At 33.4% G+C, this 20,133-nt stretch overlaps 2 protein-coding genes across 2 annotated transcripts; both read left to right on the top strand.

Annotated features, from left to right (window-relative positions):
• The first annotated feature begins 8,804 nt into the window (after positions 1 to 8,804).
• On the top strand, positions 8,805 to 15,618 carry LOC123884188 (copper-transporting ATPase RAN1-like). Its single transcript, XM_045933224.1, has 9 exons — positions 8,805 to 9,193; positions 10,332 to 10,946; positions 11,265 to 11,694; positions 11,872 to 12,197; positions 12,903 to 12,961; positions 13,069 to 13,411; positions 14,064 to 14,246; positions 14,354 to 14,611; positions 14,973 to 15,618. The coding sequence occupies exons 1-9, from the start codon at positions 8,918 to 8,920 to the stop codon at positions 15,447 to 15,449; spliced, it is 2,967 nt and encodes a 988-aa protein (XP_045789180.1). The 5' UTR covers positions 8,805 to 8,917; the 3' UTR covers positions 15,450 to 15,618.
• A 1,764-nt stretch (positions 15,619 to 17,382) lies between these two features.
• LOC123884622 (calmodulin-binding protein 25-like) lies at positions 17,383 to 18,492 on the top strand. The gene has a single exon (XM_045933760.1). The coding sequence runs from the start codon at positions 17,600 to 17,602 to the stop codon at positions 18,317 to 18,319; it is 720 nt and encodes a 239-aa protein (XP_045789716.1). The 5' UTR covers positions 17,383 to 17,599; the 3' UTR covers positions 18,320 to 18,492.
• Positions 18,493 to 20,133: the final 1,641 nt, after the last annotated feature.

The following is a 20,133-nucleotide window of genomic DNA, read 5'->3' on the forward strand; positions in this document are numbered from 1 at the left end:
AAAGATGAATCTTTTGAAGCTTTTAAAACATTCTGTTTACAAGTTCAAAATGAGAAAGGTACCAATATTGTCTCTATAAGAAGTGATCATGGAGGAGAATTTGAAAACTCTCACTTTGAATCATTCCTAAACAATAATGGTATATCTCATAATTTTTCTTGTCCAAGAACTCCTCAACAAAATGGAGTTGTTGAAAGGAAAAATAGAACTTTACAAGAGATGGCAAGAACTATGATAAATGAATCAAATGTTGAAAAATATTTTTGGGCTGAAGCCATCAATACTTCTTGCTACATCTTGAACAGGGTTACCATAAGAAAATTTTTGAATAAGACACCCTATGAACTTTGGAAAGGAATTAAACCAAATATTTCCTACTTTCATATTTTTGGATGTTATTGTTACATTTTGAATATCAGAGACAACTTAGGTAAGTTTGATTCCAAATCAGATAAGGGAATATTCTTAGGTTACTCTCTAACCTCAAAAGCTTATAGAATATACAATTTGAAAACACAAGCTCTAGAAGAAAGCATGCATGTCAAATTTGATGAATATGAAGATATATCATATACCAACACCTTTAATGATGAAGAAGAAGTAAGAAATGAACAAAGTAATGATGAGAATCAAGAACCTACAGCTCAAGGACCTCCAAAGACTTGGAGAACTGTTGGTTATCATCCACCAGAACAAATTATAGGAAATACTGAAGATGGTGTAAGAACTAGAAGGGCTTTACTGAACAAGGAGAATAATCTGGCAATGATCTCTCAGATAGAACCAAGATCAATAAATGAAGCTATCACTGATGAATCTTGGACTGAAGCCATGAAAGAAGAACTCCTGCAATTTGAAAAGAATGAGGTTTGGAATCTAGTACCACTTCTACAAAATCACTCAATCATTGGAACAAGGTGGGTCTTCAGAAACAAACTTGATGAAAATGGTAAGGTAATAAGAAATAAAGCAAGACTTGTAGCTCAAGGATATAATCAACAAGAAGGTATTGATTATGATGAGACTTTTGCTCCAGTGGCTAGATTAGAAGCCATTAGAATTTTACTTGCATATGCTTCACATAAATGTTTTAAACTTTTTCAAATGGATGTGAAAAGTGCTTTTCTAAATGGTTTTTTAAATGAAGAAGTTTATGTACATCAACCTCCTGGGTTTATTGATCAACATAAACCTAATCATGTTTTTAAATTAACCAAAGCTCTTTATGGACTAAAACAAGCCCCAAGAGCTTGGTATGAAAGATTAAGCTCATTTTTACTTGAAAATGGTTTTTCTAGAGGAAAAATTGATACTACACTTTTTAAAAAAATTGATAAACATGATTTACTTATTGTACAAGTATATGTTGATGATATTATATTTGGTGCTACTAATGAAAAGTTATGTGAAGAATTTTCTGAACTTATGCAAAGTGAATTTGAGATGAGCATGATGGGAGAGCTTAGTTTCTTTCTTGGCTTGCAAATCAAGCAACATGAAGATGGAATTTTCATCAGTCAAGAAAAATACATAAATGATCTTCTCAAGAAATACAAGATGAATGAGGCCAAGATAATGTCAACTCCAATGCATCCATCAACAAGTTTAGACAAAGATGAAAAAGGGAAAGATGTATCAGAAAAAGAATATAGGGGAATGATTGGATCACTCCTATATTTAACTGCAAGTAGACCAGACATTGTTTTCTCAGTAGGTCTATGTGCTAGATTTCAAACATCACCAAAGGAATCTCACTTAACTGCAGTAAAAAGGATTTTTAGATATCTAGTTGGTACACCAGATGTTGGTCTTTGGTACCAAAAGAAATCACATTTTGAGTTAAGAGCATTTTGTGATGCTGATTATGCTGGTGACAAAGTTGAGAGGAAAAGCACAAGTGGAGCATGTCAATTTCTTGGGGAAGCTCTTGTAAGTTGGTGTTGCAGAAAACAAAATACCATAGCACTTTCAACAACTGAAGCAGAATATGTATCTGCAGCAACTTGTTGCTCTCAAGTAATATGGATCAAAAATCAACTTGAAGACTTCTCATTAAGGTACACAAAAATCAAAATTTTATGTGATAACACTAGTGCTATTAATCTGTCAAAAAACCCCATTCAACATTCTAGATCAAAACACATTGAAATTAAACATCACTTTATTCGTGATCATGTTAACAAAAATGATGTTGAATTAGTTTTTATTGATACTGAAAATCAGTTAGCTGATATTTTTACTAAGCCTTTAGTTGAGGAACGATTCAATTTTATCAAGGAAAAGTTAAAAATCATCAGAAATCCAAGCCAGACTTGAAATATTAAATTACTTAGTCTTTTTGCAACCTTCTGAGAACGTTCTCAGATCTGCGTTTAAGTAAATTTTTGAATTTACTCTCAAACGGCTTTTTCCTTGGTTTTTGCTTTTTAAATTTATGATAAGCATTAAAGAAGATATGTTCTCCTTCTCCTCATTGGCTTACCACGATTAGTTTCTCTTTCTCCTCTTTTCTTTTCTAAAATCAAGTACAATAACTCACTATTCATCTCTACCATCAAGTACACCTAGCCTACTACACTCTTCCTCCTTCCCAAGCTTCCACCTCTTTTTATACTCACCTAAACTCATCATTTCATCACATCACCTTCAATCAATTATCTTTTCTTCTTTCTTCAAAAATGGCACGAACTAAGAATCCAGGAAGAAGAAGTACACGAGCTCCATTTCCACCTCTACCTTCATCCTCATCAAACTCTTCATCTTCATCAGAAACTTCTGACTCCTCAAACCCCCAAACCTTTGATCAATCCAATTTCTATGATCCAAATGAACCCTTAGATCTGCAACCTCTTTCTCAGATTTTTCCACCCAAATTAATTGAACCTCCTTCACAATCAAATGTTAAACCTCCTGCAGAACAAGCTGATGAACCTTCTGAGAACGATCCCTCAGAAGAAGAAACCATCCAACTTACCCAGAAACCTAACCCTAAAACGGATGGTACCACCACTCCTAAACCTACCATTGTTGTACCAAGTCAAGCTGAAACTCCACCAATCATTTTCAAATCTAAGAAAGCCAAATCTTATGATTCTTCAAAAATCAGAAGATCATCTCGTATTATGTCTGGAATTGGTACAGGAAAGAAACCTGTTGTTGACAACACTGTACACACCATTCATGATTCAGATTCTGACAAAACCATCTCAGATTCTGAACTTGAAAAAATTATACTTGAACCTCTCACCTCATCAAAATCTGTTCCAGCAAAACATTCACCTGTTTCTGTCAAGAAAGTTTCTGCTACTGCTGTCAAAGCTCCTAAGAAAAAGAGCTTACCTAAAAGGAAAAAACCTCAAGAAGAGCTGCTTGAAGTTCCACTCATTCATCCTGAAGAAGAAGCTAAGTTTGATCAGTATTGGAAAACCAAACCTGTTGCTTCTGGAAGAGTTTATGATTTTGAAGAAATTGCTAAGGGAGGAGTAGACTTGCTAAAGTTTGTGGAACCACAAGGATGGACAAAATTTTTCCAGATGAAAGATACCACAATGCCTCTGTTGGTACAAGCATTCTATTTCAATGCCAAGGTGCATCCTGACAAAGACTTGATCATCTCCAACATCAAAGGAGTCGAAATCCATGTTACAGCAGACTCAATTAGTAAGCTACTTGAAGTGAAGAGAAATGGAGAAACTTTGTATGGAAAAGACTGGTATGCAGCTCAAAACATAAGCAAAGATGCTTTGATAGTTGAAATGTTTACTGATGAAGGAGCTCATAGGGAACAACCACCATCATCTCTGCTCAAGAAGGAGTTTAAAATCTTCCACAACATGTGTCAACATTCCTTCTTTCCTAGGACAGGAAGCAAAGATAAGGTAACTGATAATGATCTACTTGTCATGTATCATCTATCTAAAGGTATTCCACTTGATTTACCTTATTTAATTCTTCAACACATGATCACAATTGCAAATTCTGGAATCAAAAAGATAGCCTTACCTTATGGAATGTTACTCACTAGGATTTTTAGAGATAACCATGTAGATGAGTCTAAACAACTCTTTGATAATCAATGGTTTACTTTTGGAACAAAAAATCTGAGTCACATGAAAAAGGAAATCACTCCTGGCAACACCTCTACTGATATTGGAAACAAAAGGAAGAGAATTGATCCTGATAACAACTTGGATATGCTTGCTAAAGCATCTGGAGAACAATCTGAGAATGTTCTCCCAACTGGTGAAAATGTGGATATTCACACCACCATCTCTGATACACAGCCAATCAATTTGAACACATCATTGAATTTAGGACCAACTTTCTCTAATGAAGTAGAAACTTCATCTCAACAAGCTGGAAAGATTCTCCAAGGGTTTCATTCTATAACTGCTTCATTCAACACCTCTGTGTTTTCACCACTTATGTCATCATCTCATGGAAGCCTGCAATCCATGTTTAGCACTGATTTTGTAAGGAATCTAATGACTTCCAACAGCCCTGATCCATCACAAATACCTGTTCCCATCTTTTCTGCTGGTACACTACCATCTTTACCAAACTCTTTTGCAACTTTGGACTCTTTTTGCTCCTCTGCAAATGCTGCTGCTGCTACTTGGTCTATGCCTGCTGGTTTTGAAGGAAATTTTCAACATGAGGCTGGTACTTCCACTGATCCCAGGCCTCCCAAACGTACCAAGATTGAAAAGAGAGTGTCATAGATGAGAAAGGATTTAACTCAGCTAGTGAGAGGAATGTCAATGCAAAATGACATGCTTATGTACATTATGCTTGAGTTTCAGATCATGCGAAATTGGCTAAATGAATGTGTCTGCACTCCTTTTCAGATTGTTCCACCACCTCCCAATCCACCACCACCTGTTGAGCCATTCCCACAACCTGAAAACTCCACATCCTCTGATGATTCCAGCCCTACCATTCCTGAATAACTTCTGCTGCAACCCTCTTTTTTCTACCCTTTTCAATGATGACAAAGGGGGAGAATGATTTGAGAAAATGAGGGGGAGATTGAACTTGTCTTTTTGAATGCTTAATCATGTTTTAATTTACCTGTTTAGAGGATTAGATATTTTGGGAAGTTCATTTTGCTGCTATAAGAACTTCTCCTACTATGTTTTTATTTTCTAAACTAGGATTTATGTTTTATCTTTTGCTTGAATCATTATGTGTTAATCATGAACTAGAAATCATGTTGGATTCTCACTTTGTGAGCTTGATGATTAATGAAATCTATTTTGATTCATATTATGTGTTTTTGCTCAATTCTTTATGCTTAAGCAATTATGAAAATTGGATGCTTGAATTGAGGGGGAGCTTGAAAATTAAAACACTAAACAATTTATTTGTGTTTACTAAATTGATTATATCAGAATCCCATTTTTAAAACATAATTCAAGAAGTTTGTCATCATCAAAAAGGGGGAGATTGTTGAGGCAAAATGCAAAATCTCAATTTGATGTTTTAAAGATAACAAACATCTTAATTATATTTTAAATGTAATTCTGATCTCATTGTTATCTAACAAGTGCTCTTGAGTGTTTTAATTAGTCAGGAACAATTAAGCTTCTAATCTCAATGATATTCATTATGTTTTGGCAAAAAGAGAAGCTTCAGGATCAGTCTGAGAATGATCTCTGGTTTAATTGCAACATTCTCCTCATGAACAAGAATAAATGCAAAATCACTTATTTCATTAAGTCAACCATATACAAGACAAAGAAGCACTTTATCTTGGTTTTAACTCACAAGATCACAACAGTTCATGAACATTTAAGGCAAGGAATAAGTTGGAAAGAAAGTGACTTTCCTCTTTGGACAAAGTTAATGATCAAGCATGTGCAACATGATAATTTCTCAAGGCATCATCTAATCAGGTGTATCAAGAGTGTTTGGACAAGAATTACATAGACCAATAAGGATGAGACAACACACATTCAACTCATAGTTGTCATGTACCTTCAATGTCATTATTTAATGAACATTCTCCAAGAGATTAATTTTTAATCAAGAAAAGGAAGTACATGGAAAGGACAAGTGAATAGTTATGCAAGGACATCACAGCTGCATTACCTTCACACTACAGCTGGCCACAGTTCTGCATCATTCTCCATTTGAAGATCAAGTGTAAAATTCGCCCAGATTGGAGAACAATCTCAGAATGATGCTGAGAATGACTGTCCTTTGCTTTTGAAGTTGCAAGCTCATCTACAGCTGGCCAAAACGTGCCTAAATGGTCTATAACGGATATACTTGGTGAGGAAGCAATGAACAACTATCTACAGCCCATTGCAAGCTGTCATTTTGGCCCTTTTAAGTGAAAATATGAAGAACAGCAGGGAGAACGTTCTGAGAAAGATCAGTTTAAGCTTATCCACTCAACAATTCAGCATGAGCTGTCTATTTTGAATCAACTAGCCGTTGGAGAACTTCCTTTGGGACCAAGGAACTGAAGACTCAAGGTTCAACTATAAAAGGAAGGCTTTGGCAACATTGAAGAGCAAGAGTTCAATTTACAACAATCAATCTACTTGTCTTTGTGACACAAGATTTTTAAGCTCTTCTTTAAAGATCTCTTTCACTCCATATATTGTAATATTATACTAGGATCAGTATCCATTTTGAGTGAACAAAGAGAGATTTTATTGTAACTAGCTTTTCAACTTAGTTTGAGTGAGAAAGCTTTAGATCCCAACCATTATCAAAGTTGTAAAAGATTGGATCAATTCAATACGTAACTATTGATTGAGTGACACCTCATAAAGTCTAGGAAAGACTTAGGTAGATCAAGCAAGTGAAGCTTGGAAGATTGTGATCTTGGATTAGATCAAAGAAGAAGTGTATCTTGAGATCGGTAGAATCTCTTAGTGGACAATCTCACAGGAGCGTGGGGACTGGAGTAGCCCATACTATTAAGGGGTGAACCAGGATAAAATTATTGTGTCTCTTCTCTCCCTTAAACTCATATTAATTTTATGCAAACACAAACACACACAAATCACTTATTGTTTTGTTTGCAGCTCAGAGATCGTTCTAAGATCATTCTCCTAACTTATACTATTTATTCTGAGACTAACGTATGTTTTGATATCTAATTTTTAAAAGGACAATTTTTAAAGGTTCACAATTCAAACCCCCCTTTCTTGTGAAAAACTTTGCTACTTCAACAACAACAAAATTAAAACATTATTCTTATGAATAATCACTCACTTCCACAATTAGCAATCCGTTCATATCTCATATTAAAAAAACCAAACAAAAATGCAATTCTACTTAAATCACTCATCTTATTCATAAAGAAAGAACGACATGCATCATCGTTTATGTAATCAAAACAACATGCAACCTAGACACTAATTTCACTAAAACAACATCAAAACATTACCAAAACAAAAAGCAAAACAATAACAATTATGAATAATCACTCACTTCCCCAATTAACAACTCATTCATATCTCATAAAAAACAAACCAAACAAAAATTCAATTATACTCAAATCACCCCTTTTGTTCATAAAAAAAGAACGACATTCATCATCGTTTATGTAATCTAAACAACATCAAACAAAATGCAACTTAGACACTAATTTCATTAAAAACAATTATATTCACTCATTTTGTTCATAAAAAGACTCAACTCTACTCAAATCAATATCAAACAACATGCAACTTAACACTAATTTCACTAAAATAACATGCAACTTGGTCACTAATTTCACTCTCTTTTCAATCCTAGCGGTGAGTTCTTAATCATTATTCAACAACAAGCCAATTAATTTCATATTCAGATAAATATTTATACCTTCCAGATTAAGACCTTTCAAATTAGGATCATCCTTATACTCGTACCGGTACTCCAACAACTACAACACAAAACAACTACTTTTAATATTGTTTTTAATATATTTTTGTGAAATTACAATGAAACATACAAAACTTGGAATGTGGTTAAAACTATTAAGGATAAATTAGTAAATTTAGTAGTAATCGATTTTATTATATTAGAAGATAGATATTATATAGAAGTAGATTAGGAGTATATGCTTACACTTTCGGACTTTAAAAATTAAAAATAGAGTACTAACTAAATAAAAAGTCGAGAGTAGGGTGCTCAAATTCAAACCAATCAAAATAAAAACCGCAATCCGACCCAAAAAAACTGATTTTTTTTCTTTTATGTGTTTGGATGTCCTTTTGTGAAAACCGCGGGATAAAATCAGATTTCAGATTGATTTCTTAAAACCAATTTAAACCGAATCAAATCAGATACATACATTTTAATATTTAATCTATTTCTACTTTTTTATATGTTCCGAATATAATTGATAATTTTCATTCCAAAATATTAATTTTTAATATATTATATTTTATATTATACATCAAACTTAATATTTATTTCCTAAAAAATGTCAAACTACTTATTTTATAGTCTTTCTATAATATTTCTATTTTAATAAAAAATTATAAGAGATCATTTACTTTTTAAATTCATTGAAAATTTAATGTATCTGGTTCATAATATGAACTAGATACATTAGATTCCTAATGAATCTAAAAAATAATTTTTATCTTATATTTAGAACCAGATAAATACTCCCTCTGGTCAAATGTTGAATTTTTAGATACATCGTAGAATTAATGTATCTAGACTATAATATTGTCTAAATACATGGATTTTACAATGAACATAAAAAACAAACATTTTCTTATATATAAGAACTTTTATTTTATATTTAGAACCAGATAACGTATCTATATTATAATATTATCTGGATACACTAATTTTATGATGAAAGTAAAAAACAAATATTTTCTTATATATAGGACCGAGTAGGATTAGATAGAAGTAGATCATAAAAATAGAGTCGTAGAGTGATCAATTTTAATTTTGTCCACTTTCAATGGCGCCCGGTGTAAGAAACTTACAGCTAACTACTCAATCCGCCCGCCGGAAAGTTGCTTCCACCGATGACATGGAAAACGTACGGGTACGACTACTAGACTCCGACGATGACGATGAGATGAGAAGAATTCAGATAAGAGTCTCCGGCATGACATGCACCGCTTGTTCAAATTCAATCGAATCAGCTCTTAAAGCCATTGACGGTGTTGTCACTGCTTCTGTTGCTTTACTGCAGAATAAAGCTGATGTTGTTTTCAACCCTGCTCTGGTTAAGGTTTAGTTCATCTCTTCTTTCCATGATTTTTTTTTTTTTGCTGTTGTTAGTGTTGATTATAGTAGTTAATTGAGTTTTACTTGGTTGTGTTATATTGTAGATTATGATAATGAACTTCAAAAATAAAGATAAATTGTTTATCTTTGACATGCATCTTCAAAAAATGTGATTGAGAGAATAACATTGACTAATATTGACTTTTACAAAGCAAAATTACTATTTTTGAGAACTTTAGCATAGGCACATGTTAGCATGACCCTTTACTAAATTATCCTTGTTGATATTTGATTGAAAAACTTACTCAACTACCCTATTTTTGAATTAAATGAAGGGTATATTAAGAATAGACTTAATTGCATGTTTAGTCCTTTACATTTATTTCAGGTTTCAAGCTGGTCCCTTGCGTTACTAACGTTACAATAAGTTAGTCCTTTTAACGTTACTAAAGTTAAAAGCTTCTTTATGTGTCCCCATGAACTTAACTTAGTTGGTAGTGATATCACATATATTCTGCAGGAGTCGGGTTCGAACCCCTGACACTCCACTTATCCACCTTTAAGGTGAAATTTCTAGCCACTAGGCTACTAGACCAAAAAAAAAAAGAAAGCTTCTTTATGTAATATGTAAAAATAGTCTTTGAAATCACAATTAAATACAGTCCCTTAGTTTTACGAGGTTAATTGAAGCATGGTGATTGCAATTGAGTGGAGATTTATTAACTGTAAGCATGTTAGGGATGATATAACATTTCTCTGGTGAACACTCCTCAATTCAACTCTTTGTGGCAGTTATTGATTACTCCCGACTCCTTCTGTCCCAAAATTAGTGTAGTTCAAGGTTGTTTAACATAAGGTTGTTTCACGCAGATTAAGAAAACTAATAAATGTATGAATAGAAGTAAGCATGTTTGCCTTCAACCATCTGGCTTTGCTACTATTTACGAATAATATCTTTATTGAATGGTAAATTATACAGATGCATACTAATGGCTGAAATGCCTGCCCTTATTTCATATATTATTAATTGAATAAAAACATAATAACAATTTAAGCCTTTCTTCAATGATCTGTATGAATTATCACCATAAGCTTGTATTCAATAGATTATGAATTATAATTTGAAACTTGTCATATTGCAGGACGAAGACATTAAAAATGCAATTGAAGATGCAGGGTTTGAAGCAGATATATTACCTGAATCTAGTGGACAGGGAAAGATTCCACATGAAACCCTGGTTGGACAGTTCACTATTGGAGGTATGACATGTGCAGCTTGTGTAAATTCTGTTGAAGGTATTTTGAGAGATCTTCCGGGGGTTAAAAGGGCTGTGGTAGCTTTGGCCACTTCATTGGGAGAAGTTGAATATGATCCAAGTGTAATTAGTAAAGACGATATAGTCAATGCAATTGAAGATTCTGGCTTTGAAGCCTCTTTTGTACAGAGCAACGAGCAGGATAAAATTATTTACGGAGTTGTTGGCGTGTACAGTGTAACAGATGCACAGGTTTTAGAAGGCATGCTCAGTAACATGAAAGGAGTAAGGCAGTTTCGTTTTGACCAGATATCGGGTGAATTAGATGTTCTGTTTGATCCTCAAGTTCTCAGTCCTAGGTCCTTAGTTGATGGGATCCATGGGGAAAGCAATGGAAAGTTTAAGCTACGTGTTCGAAGCCCTTATACTAGGATGGTTTCTAAAGATGTTGAAGAGACCTCAACTATATTTCGGCTCTTTATCTCCAGCCTGTGTCTTAGTGTGAGTATTTCTTTAATCTTAATTTACATAATAATCTCATGGTTTCTTTATATTTCCTTTACTTTATTTGTATTCCTTTTCATATATTCACGAACCGTGATCTTGGAGTATGTGGAATCACTTGAAAAATTACTGAATATAACTTTCTATTCCAATGTGCACAACGATATATCGCATAAGTTCTGTTAGTTGCTATCCTGAAATTAATAAATACTCGTTGTCATCATATTTAATTGGTGATACTGTGTTAGCATACCTTATGTTTTTTATGTTCTTGTTTGACCTTTTTAATTGACTTTAGCTTCATGCATTTATCAGGTTCCTCTCTTCTTTATGAAGGTAGTTTGTCCTCATATTCCGTTTATGTATTCCTTGTTACTTTGGCGATGTGGGCCTTTTCTCATGGGTGATTGGGTGAAATGGGCATTGGTGAGTGTCATCCAATTTGGAATTGGGAAGCGTTTTTATATTGCAGCTGGCAGGGCTCTTAGAAATGGTTCAACAAACATGGATGTCCTGATTGCTGTGGGAACTACTGCCTCTTATGTTTATTCTGTTTATGCTCTTCTATATGGTGCTCTTACTGGATTTTGGTCCCCAACTTACTTTGAAACAAGTGCTATGCTTATAACATTTGTTTTGTTGGGGAAGTATTTGGAAGTCCTTGCCAAGGGAAAGACATCTGATGCCATAAAAAAATTAGTAGAACTTGCTCCTGCAACAGCTATATTGATCACTAATGATAAAGGTGCATATTACTTTCATTTTATGTGCTTGTTCGCTTAATCATAAGGAGATATGATTTTCTTTGATTATCAAATATTTTTTGGTTGAAATATCATTTCTCAAAGGTACTTCATTTCTCGTGTTCTAGACTTCGTCAATTCATTGACAACAATAACTGATAAGTATGTCGATTTTCTAGATGGTAAATCTATTGAAGAAAGGGAAATTGATTCTTTGCTCGTTCAACCGGGTGACACATTGAAAGTTCTTCCTGGTACGAAGATTCCTGCTGATGGTATTGTTACTTGGGGCTCAAGTTATGTAAATGAAAGCATGGTAACTGGTGAGTCTGTACCTGTTTTGAAGGAGGTGAATGTTTCAGTTATTGGGGGTACAATAAATTTGCATGGTGTACTTCACATTAATGCTACCAAAATAGGATCTGATACAGTTTTGAGTCAGATAATAAGTTTGGTTGAAACAGCACAGATGTCCAAAGCTCCCATTCAGAAGTTTGCTGATTATGTAAGTAATGTTTTTTGACCTTCATGTTCTACCGGAGTTACTTTCATGTTGTACATGTTTCTGTATAGAATACAATTGCATCATTGCCTTTTATGAAGCTGAAAGTTTTAATCTGTGGAAACATATATTCTGTTCTGCAAGATGTTTCTTGTTTCAAGATGGTCTCATAATTGACAGTTGATTACTTGAATACCACACCACCTAATTTCATCCCTTTTGAAAAATTGCAATTCATGTAAATGAGAATCTCAATTGCAGTTAAGTTAAATTTCCCTGGTATATCTTGACATATATAAATATAATGTTTGTATAAAGGGAGGAATGATAATACTAAGTTTGTGATTGAAGATGGTAGTTTTACCAATTGTTGTTATTGCTGTATATTTATTTATTTCGTTATGCAACACTTACAAAATTCAGCATGCTTCCGCTAATAAAAGACACATTGAGTTGCTAGGAGTCAATATTTGGTCTGTTCTGGCTTGGTTGCTTTATAGTTGGGGTAATCTTTTGAAGGTTATTCTCTAATTGCTGAAAATTTCAATGTTAAGGAATCGACTTGAGCTGTTCTTTTGCTTGTTCATTACGTTCTAAAAGTAGGTTTTTTTGTGTGCATTGATTTTATAACATTGACTAGTTGATTGGTTCACATATGAGTGGGGAAATATTAGATAATGACTCTGGTTCTGTTTTCTCTGCTGGCAGGTAGCAAGCATATTTGTCCCGACTGTTATTTCTTTGGCATTATTGACATTTTTGAGTTGGTAAGTTCATCTTAACTGGTTTTGGTAAACTGCTTAAAGTTGACTTCTAATATGACTGAAATGCTTATTCCTGATTTCATCCATATACTTTGATTTATTATCTGTAGGTATATTGCTGGATCTATTGGAGCTTACCCAGACGAATGGCTTCCAGAAAATGGAACTCACTTTGTGTTTGCCCTAATGTTCTCAATATCTGTAGTGGTGATTGCATGTCCCTGTGCACTTGGCTTGGCAACACCGACGGCTGTCATGGTGGCAACAGGTGTTGGGGCTAACAATGGAGTATTAATTAAAGGAGGAGATGCTTTGGAAAGGGCTCAGATGGTGAAGTATGTGATATTTGATAAAACAGGCACTCTAACTCAGGGAAAAGCCAGTGTTACTACTGCTAAGGTATTCACTGAAATGCAACGTGGGGAATTTCTTACATTGGTGGCTTCTGCTGAGGTGAATTCTGATTTTTTTTTTAGCTATTTTATTCATCTTGTTGTAAATTTATTTTACTATCACATTTCTGGTTCAGAGCTTAGGTTGCGGGGTAGTTATAGATGACTTGTATCAAATATTCTCCATATTTCCTCCCTTCCTCTTGTCACAGACTGCTTAACTTCTTTCATAGTGTTATTGTTAGACATCAAGTGAGTTGTTAGTTCCACGTCATCTAGGTATCTAGGAATAGGTTAAGTGAATGATATATAAGAGACGTGACTCATATTTGGGAGAAAATGTGGTGTCGAAGTCTCTTGGTGGTCCTGGTCCGTTGTCGCTCCCGGTTCTCTCCAAACTCATTGTTGTAAACAGCGACCGGAAACTAAAGTTAAACAAACAGCGGAATTTTATCAGAGTTCGACCAATTAGGGCTACAAGATTACAATTTGTGTTTAAATACTACAGTCCCGACCCTCTGCTCTGTTGTTACACTCAAACAACTGTCCACTTATTAGTAAAGGCATGCATAAGGAACAAGATTGGAGAATTTGGAGTAGATTTATCTATTTTCTTAATTGTTTAATCTTCAGGAAATTTACCCTTTTATTTTAGAGGAACCGATATTAAGTTAATAACTTATTTTATTTCTTTATTTATTTATATAATTCAGGCTAGCAGTGAACATCCTTTGGCAAAAGCAGTATTAGCATATGCACGCCACTTTCATTTCTTTGATGATTCTTCAGCTACTACAGAGAATGATGCAAAGTCTGGGTGGCTTTTTGATGTTTCAGATTTCTCTGCTCTTCCAGGAAGAGGTGTTCAATGCTCTATAGACGGACGACGTATTTTGGTATTGTCACTTCACTATTGTAATCTGTTTGTCTTGGTATCTAAATACATTGAAATTCGATTTATTTTTCCTGAAGAGTTTCTTATGAGGCAGCATATCCTCAACAGGTTGGCAACAGGAATTTGATGGTGGAAAGTGGTATAGATATTTCAACAGAAGTGGAAAATTTTGTGGTTGAGCTGGAACAAACTGCACAGACAGGGATACTAGTATCATATGATGATATATTAATCGGAGTTTTGGGGGTTGCAGACCCATTAAAGAGAGAAGCATCTGTGGTTATAGAGGGCCTCCAGAAAATGGGAGTCACACCTGTTATGGTTACAGGAGATAACTGGCGAACAGCTCGTGCTGTTGCCAAGGAGGTCTGTATATATTGTATCATGTTTCTTTTCACGTTGGCTTTAAAAACCTAATTTCCTGATAATTAACATTGTTTAGTATCAACATTGAACATTAAAGCATGATCTGACCTATAATTGTGCTTCTAAGTAGCCTTACAATCGGTCTTTCTTTTTTATGATAACTAAAATATTAACTGCTGAAAGAAGTGCCAGAATTTTAAATTTGTCATCATTAATTACCGGTTTCTTGAGGTCTATACTGTGAATCACACCTAGTCAATGATTTATGTAAAGAAAAATTGGTACTTTTGTATATGCAAGTTGCAACATGAATTTTATATGTTATTGTCAAACTTGTGATGACAAATATTTTGCATGGCAGGTTGGAATCCAAGATGTGAGAGCAGAGGTGATGCCTGCGGGAAAAGCCGAAATTGTTCGTTCATTCCAAAAGGACGGAAGCATAGTTGCAATGGTGGGCGATGGTATCAACGATTCTCCAGCATTAGCAGCTGCTGATGTTGGCATGGCAATTGGAGCTGGAACCGATGTTGCAATAGAAGCTGCTAACTTTGTTTTGATGAGAAATAACTTGGAAGATGTGATCACAGCAATCCATCTATCCCGGAAGACGTTCTCTCGTATTAGATTGAATTACATATTTGCAATGGGTTACAATGTTGTTGCTATACCAGTTGCTGCTGGAGTTTTATATCCTTCACTAGGGATCAAGCTGCCACCATGGGTTTCCGGTGCATGCATGGCTCTCTCTTCTGTAAGTGTTGTATGCTCTTCGTTGCTTCTTAAAAGATATAGAAGACCGAGACTTACCACAGTCCTTGAAATAATTGTAGAATAACAAGATTGTAATGAAAACAATAGGTTGTAACTTATAACCTCGTAAAGGACTTTCTAGTTGTGTGCATGTGCCTGCTGTTTTTGCACCCCCAGGGTGTTCTATTGTAATTGTAGCTGCAAGTAGTATGTAAACTTTCTTGGTTTATAATTGGTGTAGCAATTTAGCCTCTCTCCGCTCTTGACGCGTACACAAGTTCGCTCATTGTTATTTTTATTGCTGCATAACTTCTTCCATGGAACCATGTATGTAGTTCATATGTGTATGTGTCCAGAAGCAAAATAGGTTGATGAAACTTATCCTGTTTCATGCTGTGCCTAGGCTTAACATTCGGGACACGATTCATTAAGGTGAATTTGTCTATAAAAATGAATAATCACAAGTATGTTTTTTATTTAATTTAAAGCGAATTTTGAGCTTCACTCTTAAGCTTAGCTCGTGTCCATAGCGAGTTTTATCCGCAGACCTGAGTTAATGGTTAGTTATCCATCGATTATTTCTGTTATAGGTGGTTAGGACTAGATCGCCAATTATAATAGCATCCCTATGTTGTGTCTCTTGCATGAATGAAGTGATGCACAAGAAAAAATGACAAAGTAAAAATATTATCCTGTGGCAGAAATATAAAATGAGATAGATAGGGGATAGGGTATGTGGAATCGAAATGGAGACCAAGACTCACGTGCTCTTTGAGTTTGACTTCTTCACCTACACTGTATATTTGACCTATGTAACGATGATTAAATATAATAATTAAATTTATAAAGGTTTTTGTTTAATCACAACCAAGAAGTTAATTTATGTGGTAAATTGTAAATGAAAATTATGAGAAAAACATCATTTAGAATGTTTGAGCTTTGAAATATTATCTCTCAAAAAAATTATCTGACAGAAGGATTTTAATATGAATAAAATTTAACAGAATAAAAAGTTAGGAATCTTTTAAAATATTCGTAAAGACAAAAATTTATTTAAAAGTGCTCTACACAGTCAGAAACCAAATTGATGATTTACTCTTGAGAGTTTTTTTTTTTTATTTTTATTTTATTTTTAGAGTTTTCATAAAATGCATGAATTTAACTTATCATATACTCCATCACCACATAAAATCCATAAGATAGTTTAACATATAGTCATAATTTCATATAACAATTTACTTGTTGACTTGAATTGGAATAGTCTCTAGTCTACATCTCTTTCCCCTTGTATAAAAGAAACATGGCCTCTCAATTTGAATTAATTATTATTATAGCATAAAGTATTTTATACGGTCATGCCAAGTTTTTATAATAAGTAATAACACAAGAAATTTAATTAAATAATAAAGTGATCAACAAGGTATAGTGGGTGGGTAGCTATAGCACAAAGATCACAATTTATACTACAAATTGATGCGTGGTAGAGATATTCCTCGCAACTCAAATTAGAAGGGGCTGAAACTACTTAATATCATAACTGATCACCGAACTAAATTAGACGGTCTAATGAATTAGATACTGATGATAACAAAAATTTATCTGGTTCCACTTCCACCACTTTAAAAATAGACTCCACATAACATAGTGAAAAACTCATATAAATTTTACTCAGAAATTATTACTATAAAAATAAAGTATTAGAGTGAGTGTTGCTAGAAATTCTCTTTATAATTTTCAACTTTATAGTACAAATTTTTCTGACCATGAACAAACACAAAGACCAACATATCAAACAAAAAGAGTCTAAAAAATGATGTTATCCTTGATTTTGGTTTCGTCACTAAAATATAAACTTCAAATCAAATGTGCTATTTCGTGGAAGCACACCATTCTTTGGCAATAAGTTTCTTCCCTATCACTATCAAAGAATAGTCAAAATTGGACATTTTTACTTTGACCATGAAAATTGACAAAACACACATACATATAATACACATCACACAATACTAAGCAAACAACCTTCAATTTCATTGTTTAAATATTCAAAAGACTATGTCAATAGAATTAAGTTCTACTAATCACTGATCCTCCTCAAAAACTTCCACACCACCTACTACCAAATTCAATCAAAAAATTTAACCATGCTTGTTTCTTTAGAAAACCTTTAATCGAAGTCCAAAAATTCTCTGAGTAAGAACCGCTGGGAAAACAGAGTTCTAGATTTTTGTTCGGCTTATGAGTAATACCATGACTACTTCTAGTGATCAATATTGGATGCAATTCTATCAACAACCTCTCATGGATCATACTATAAATCATCCACCTATAGAAATTTTTTCAGATTCAACAATTATGACAACAAATCCTATTCCATTAGAAACCATGGTTATAAGCCCAACAAATTCATACACAAACACTAGTGACCAATTGACACCAAAGGGTGGTAATGTTTCAAAACCAATTAGAAGAAGATCTAGAGCTTCTAAAAGAACACCAACAACACTTCTAAATGCAAACACAACCAATTTTAGACAACTTGTGCAACAATTTACAGGTTGTCCTAGCACAAATTTGGCCGCAGCGGGGTCATTAGGTGTTCATAAAGGACCTATTACCTTAAACTTTCAACAAGGTAGTAAACAAAATATTCAACATGATCAATCAACAGCTAGATTAATGCCACAATTTAGTAGCACAAGTTATAATCAAGTTCATCATCAAGTTACTAAGCCATTTCCATGGAAGAAGGAACAAATTATTCAAGTGCCTCAACAACAACAGAGTGGTTATGACAACTCGTTTGAATATGTCAAGAACAATAATTTTGTTCCAAATTCCGGTAACTCGTCGTCGAGGCCTAGTAACTTGGATGTTTCTGATGGATTGGTTGTGGATAATGATTTTGGTTTGCATGATCTAACTGTGAATGAATTCTCCAATGATACTTTTATGTGATGAAAATAGAAGTGTACTTAGTTATAGTATTTTTGTTCATTTTGTATGGTTCTACATATTATAAGAATAATGTATAAGATCTATATGCTAGCTTTAATATCTTTAAATTTCAATTTAGTTTCTATTTATATTTTCCTCTCAGGTTATTGAAATGTAGCATCATATTTTTTCCCTCCTTTATGCATAATGAAAACATAATATACTTCATCCGCTTATAAAATATAAGCAAAAACTGAGTTAGACGAGATACATTAACTTTTGTTGACTTATTTTTGCTACCATAGTTTGATCAAAATTCCAAACTCATCGAGGTTGCTTGAGGTTGGAACACAAGATGATTAACTATACAGTTTTATTGTTTGTACATAAGATAATCAAGCATTTATAATTGACTAATAATTCATGCACATTTCTTCACTAAATCATAACAACATATAGATTAGATTTGGATTTTAATATAAAGTTAGAACTTAAAAGTTCTTATATTTATTGCATTTAGACATTTTTTGTCTATACAACACAAACAAGAAAATTAACTAGAAAATTCAAATGTAAAATATACAAGAAAATTACATATGCATCACACAAAGAAAATATATGTGAAAATAGGTGTTCTAATTTTCTAAACTAGTGAGTGTGCTTTAGCAAGAAAAAATCAATTACTACTACTACTACTATTGATATTGTTGAATTGGATAATTCAAAAGAAGGACATCTTGGTCACTGGAATCAGCTCGAGGGAAACAATGGTGTGCTAGTTTTGGATGCATATGCATTTAATTTAATGAAATATACTTTGAACAAACTCTATCTTCATTTGTAAAAAATAAATAAAAAAAAGACAAGCCAGCTTATATAAAAACCAAAATAAGTTATTTTGGCATTTTATAGTTTAAACGTCATTTTTTATAGAAAAACTATTTTGTATTTATTCATCATAATAATCTATTTTTGTAAAAAATTATACAAGAGAAATTACTCAAAACAATTTCTATTTTAAGCAATTTTAAAATTTTCAAAAGCCGTAAAAAATAGACGAAAATACTTACAAAAAGTTTGTCAAAACAATTATAGGAAAACCAACTTAATTTTTTTTAGATGATCTTTTTATTATAATTTTATAAAAGCTGTAGCAAATAGACGAAAATATCTTAAAATAATTTTATAGAACACACAAGCAAAAAATATGTCCAAATATTATAATTTATTTTGGGCTAAGGAGTTTGTCACACATGCAACAACAAAAATATCTCAAAATGTGGATTATAGATGTTGGGTCAGATTTCATTTTTCAAATCTCTTTAACCTCACTCCTTTTATAATTAAAGTGAACAAATAGATCACCTGGACATCTTCAGGACAAGGCGAGGTTCCAACGACTTGCATAATTAAATTAAGGGTTAAAATCAATGTGACCTTAATGCGACCTGAATGGTTACATTGAGCTTGTCGTGATTGGACTCACCATGACCTAAATGGTCCCGGTAAGCTAAAAAGCCTAATGGTAAAGCTCATGATAAAGTTGAACTACAACTGCCGAAAGGGAGCTCATAATAAAGTTGACCTATACCCGCTGAAGTGATGTCCGGGATATTGTCAAAAAATTATATAATGCATATGAAATTGTATTCATTCTGGTCCAAATTTTTATTTGAGTTCAATTACGAAAATGTTGTTTTTTTTTTTTTAAGTAACCTAGTAACTAGAAATTTCACCTTTAATTTATAATGTCATGTAGTGACACAGGATGTCCCTCCTAACTGAACTAAGCTCACGAGACTGTTGCATTTAATTTCTAAGGTCCTATATAACCC

This window comes from Trifolium pratense, linkage group LG5 (assembly GCF_020283565.1).
Source record: "Trifolium pratense cultivar HEN17-A07 linkage group LG5, ARS_RC_1.1, whole genome shotgun sequence".
In the NCBI taxonomy this organism is placed as follows: domain Eukaryota; kingdom Viridiplantae; phylum Streptophyta; class Magnoliopsida; order Fabales; family Fabaceae; genus Trifolium; species Trifolium pratense.

Excerpts from the sequence above, each read along its gene's own strand:
- LOC123884622 (XM_045933760.1), top strand. The coding sequence starts at position 17,600 with ATGAGTAATACCATGACTACTTCTAGTGATCAATATTGGATGCAATTC.
- LOC123884188 (XM_045933224.1), top strand. The coding sequence starts at position 8,918 with ATGGCGCCCGGTGTAAGAAACTTACAGCTAACTACTCAATCCGCCCGC. Across the intron at positions 9,194-10,331 it reads TCAACCCTGCTCTGGTTAAG|GACGAAGACATTAAAAATGC; the intron begins GTTTAGTTCATC and ends GTCATATTGCAG. Across the intron at positions 12,962-13,068 it reads TTATTGACATTTTTGAGTTG|GTATATTGCTGGATCTATTG; the intron begins GTAAGTTCATCT and ends TATTATCTGTAG.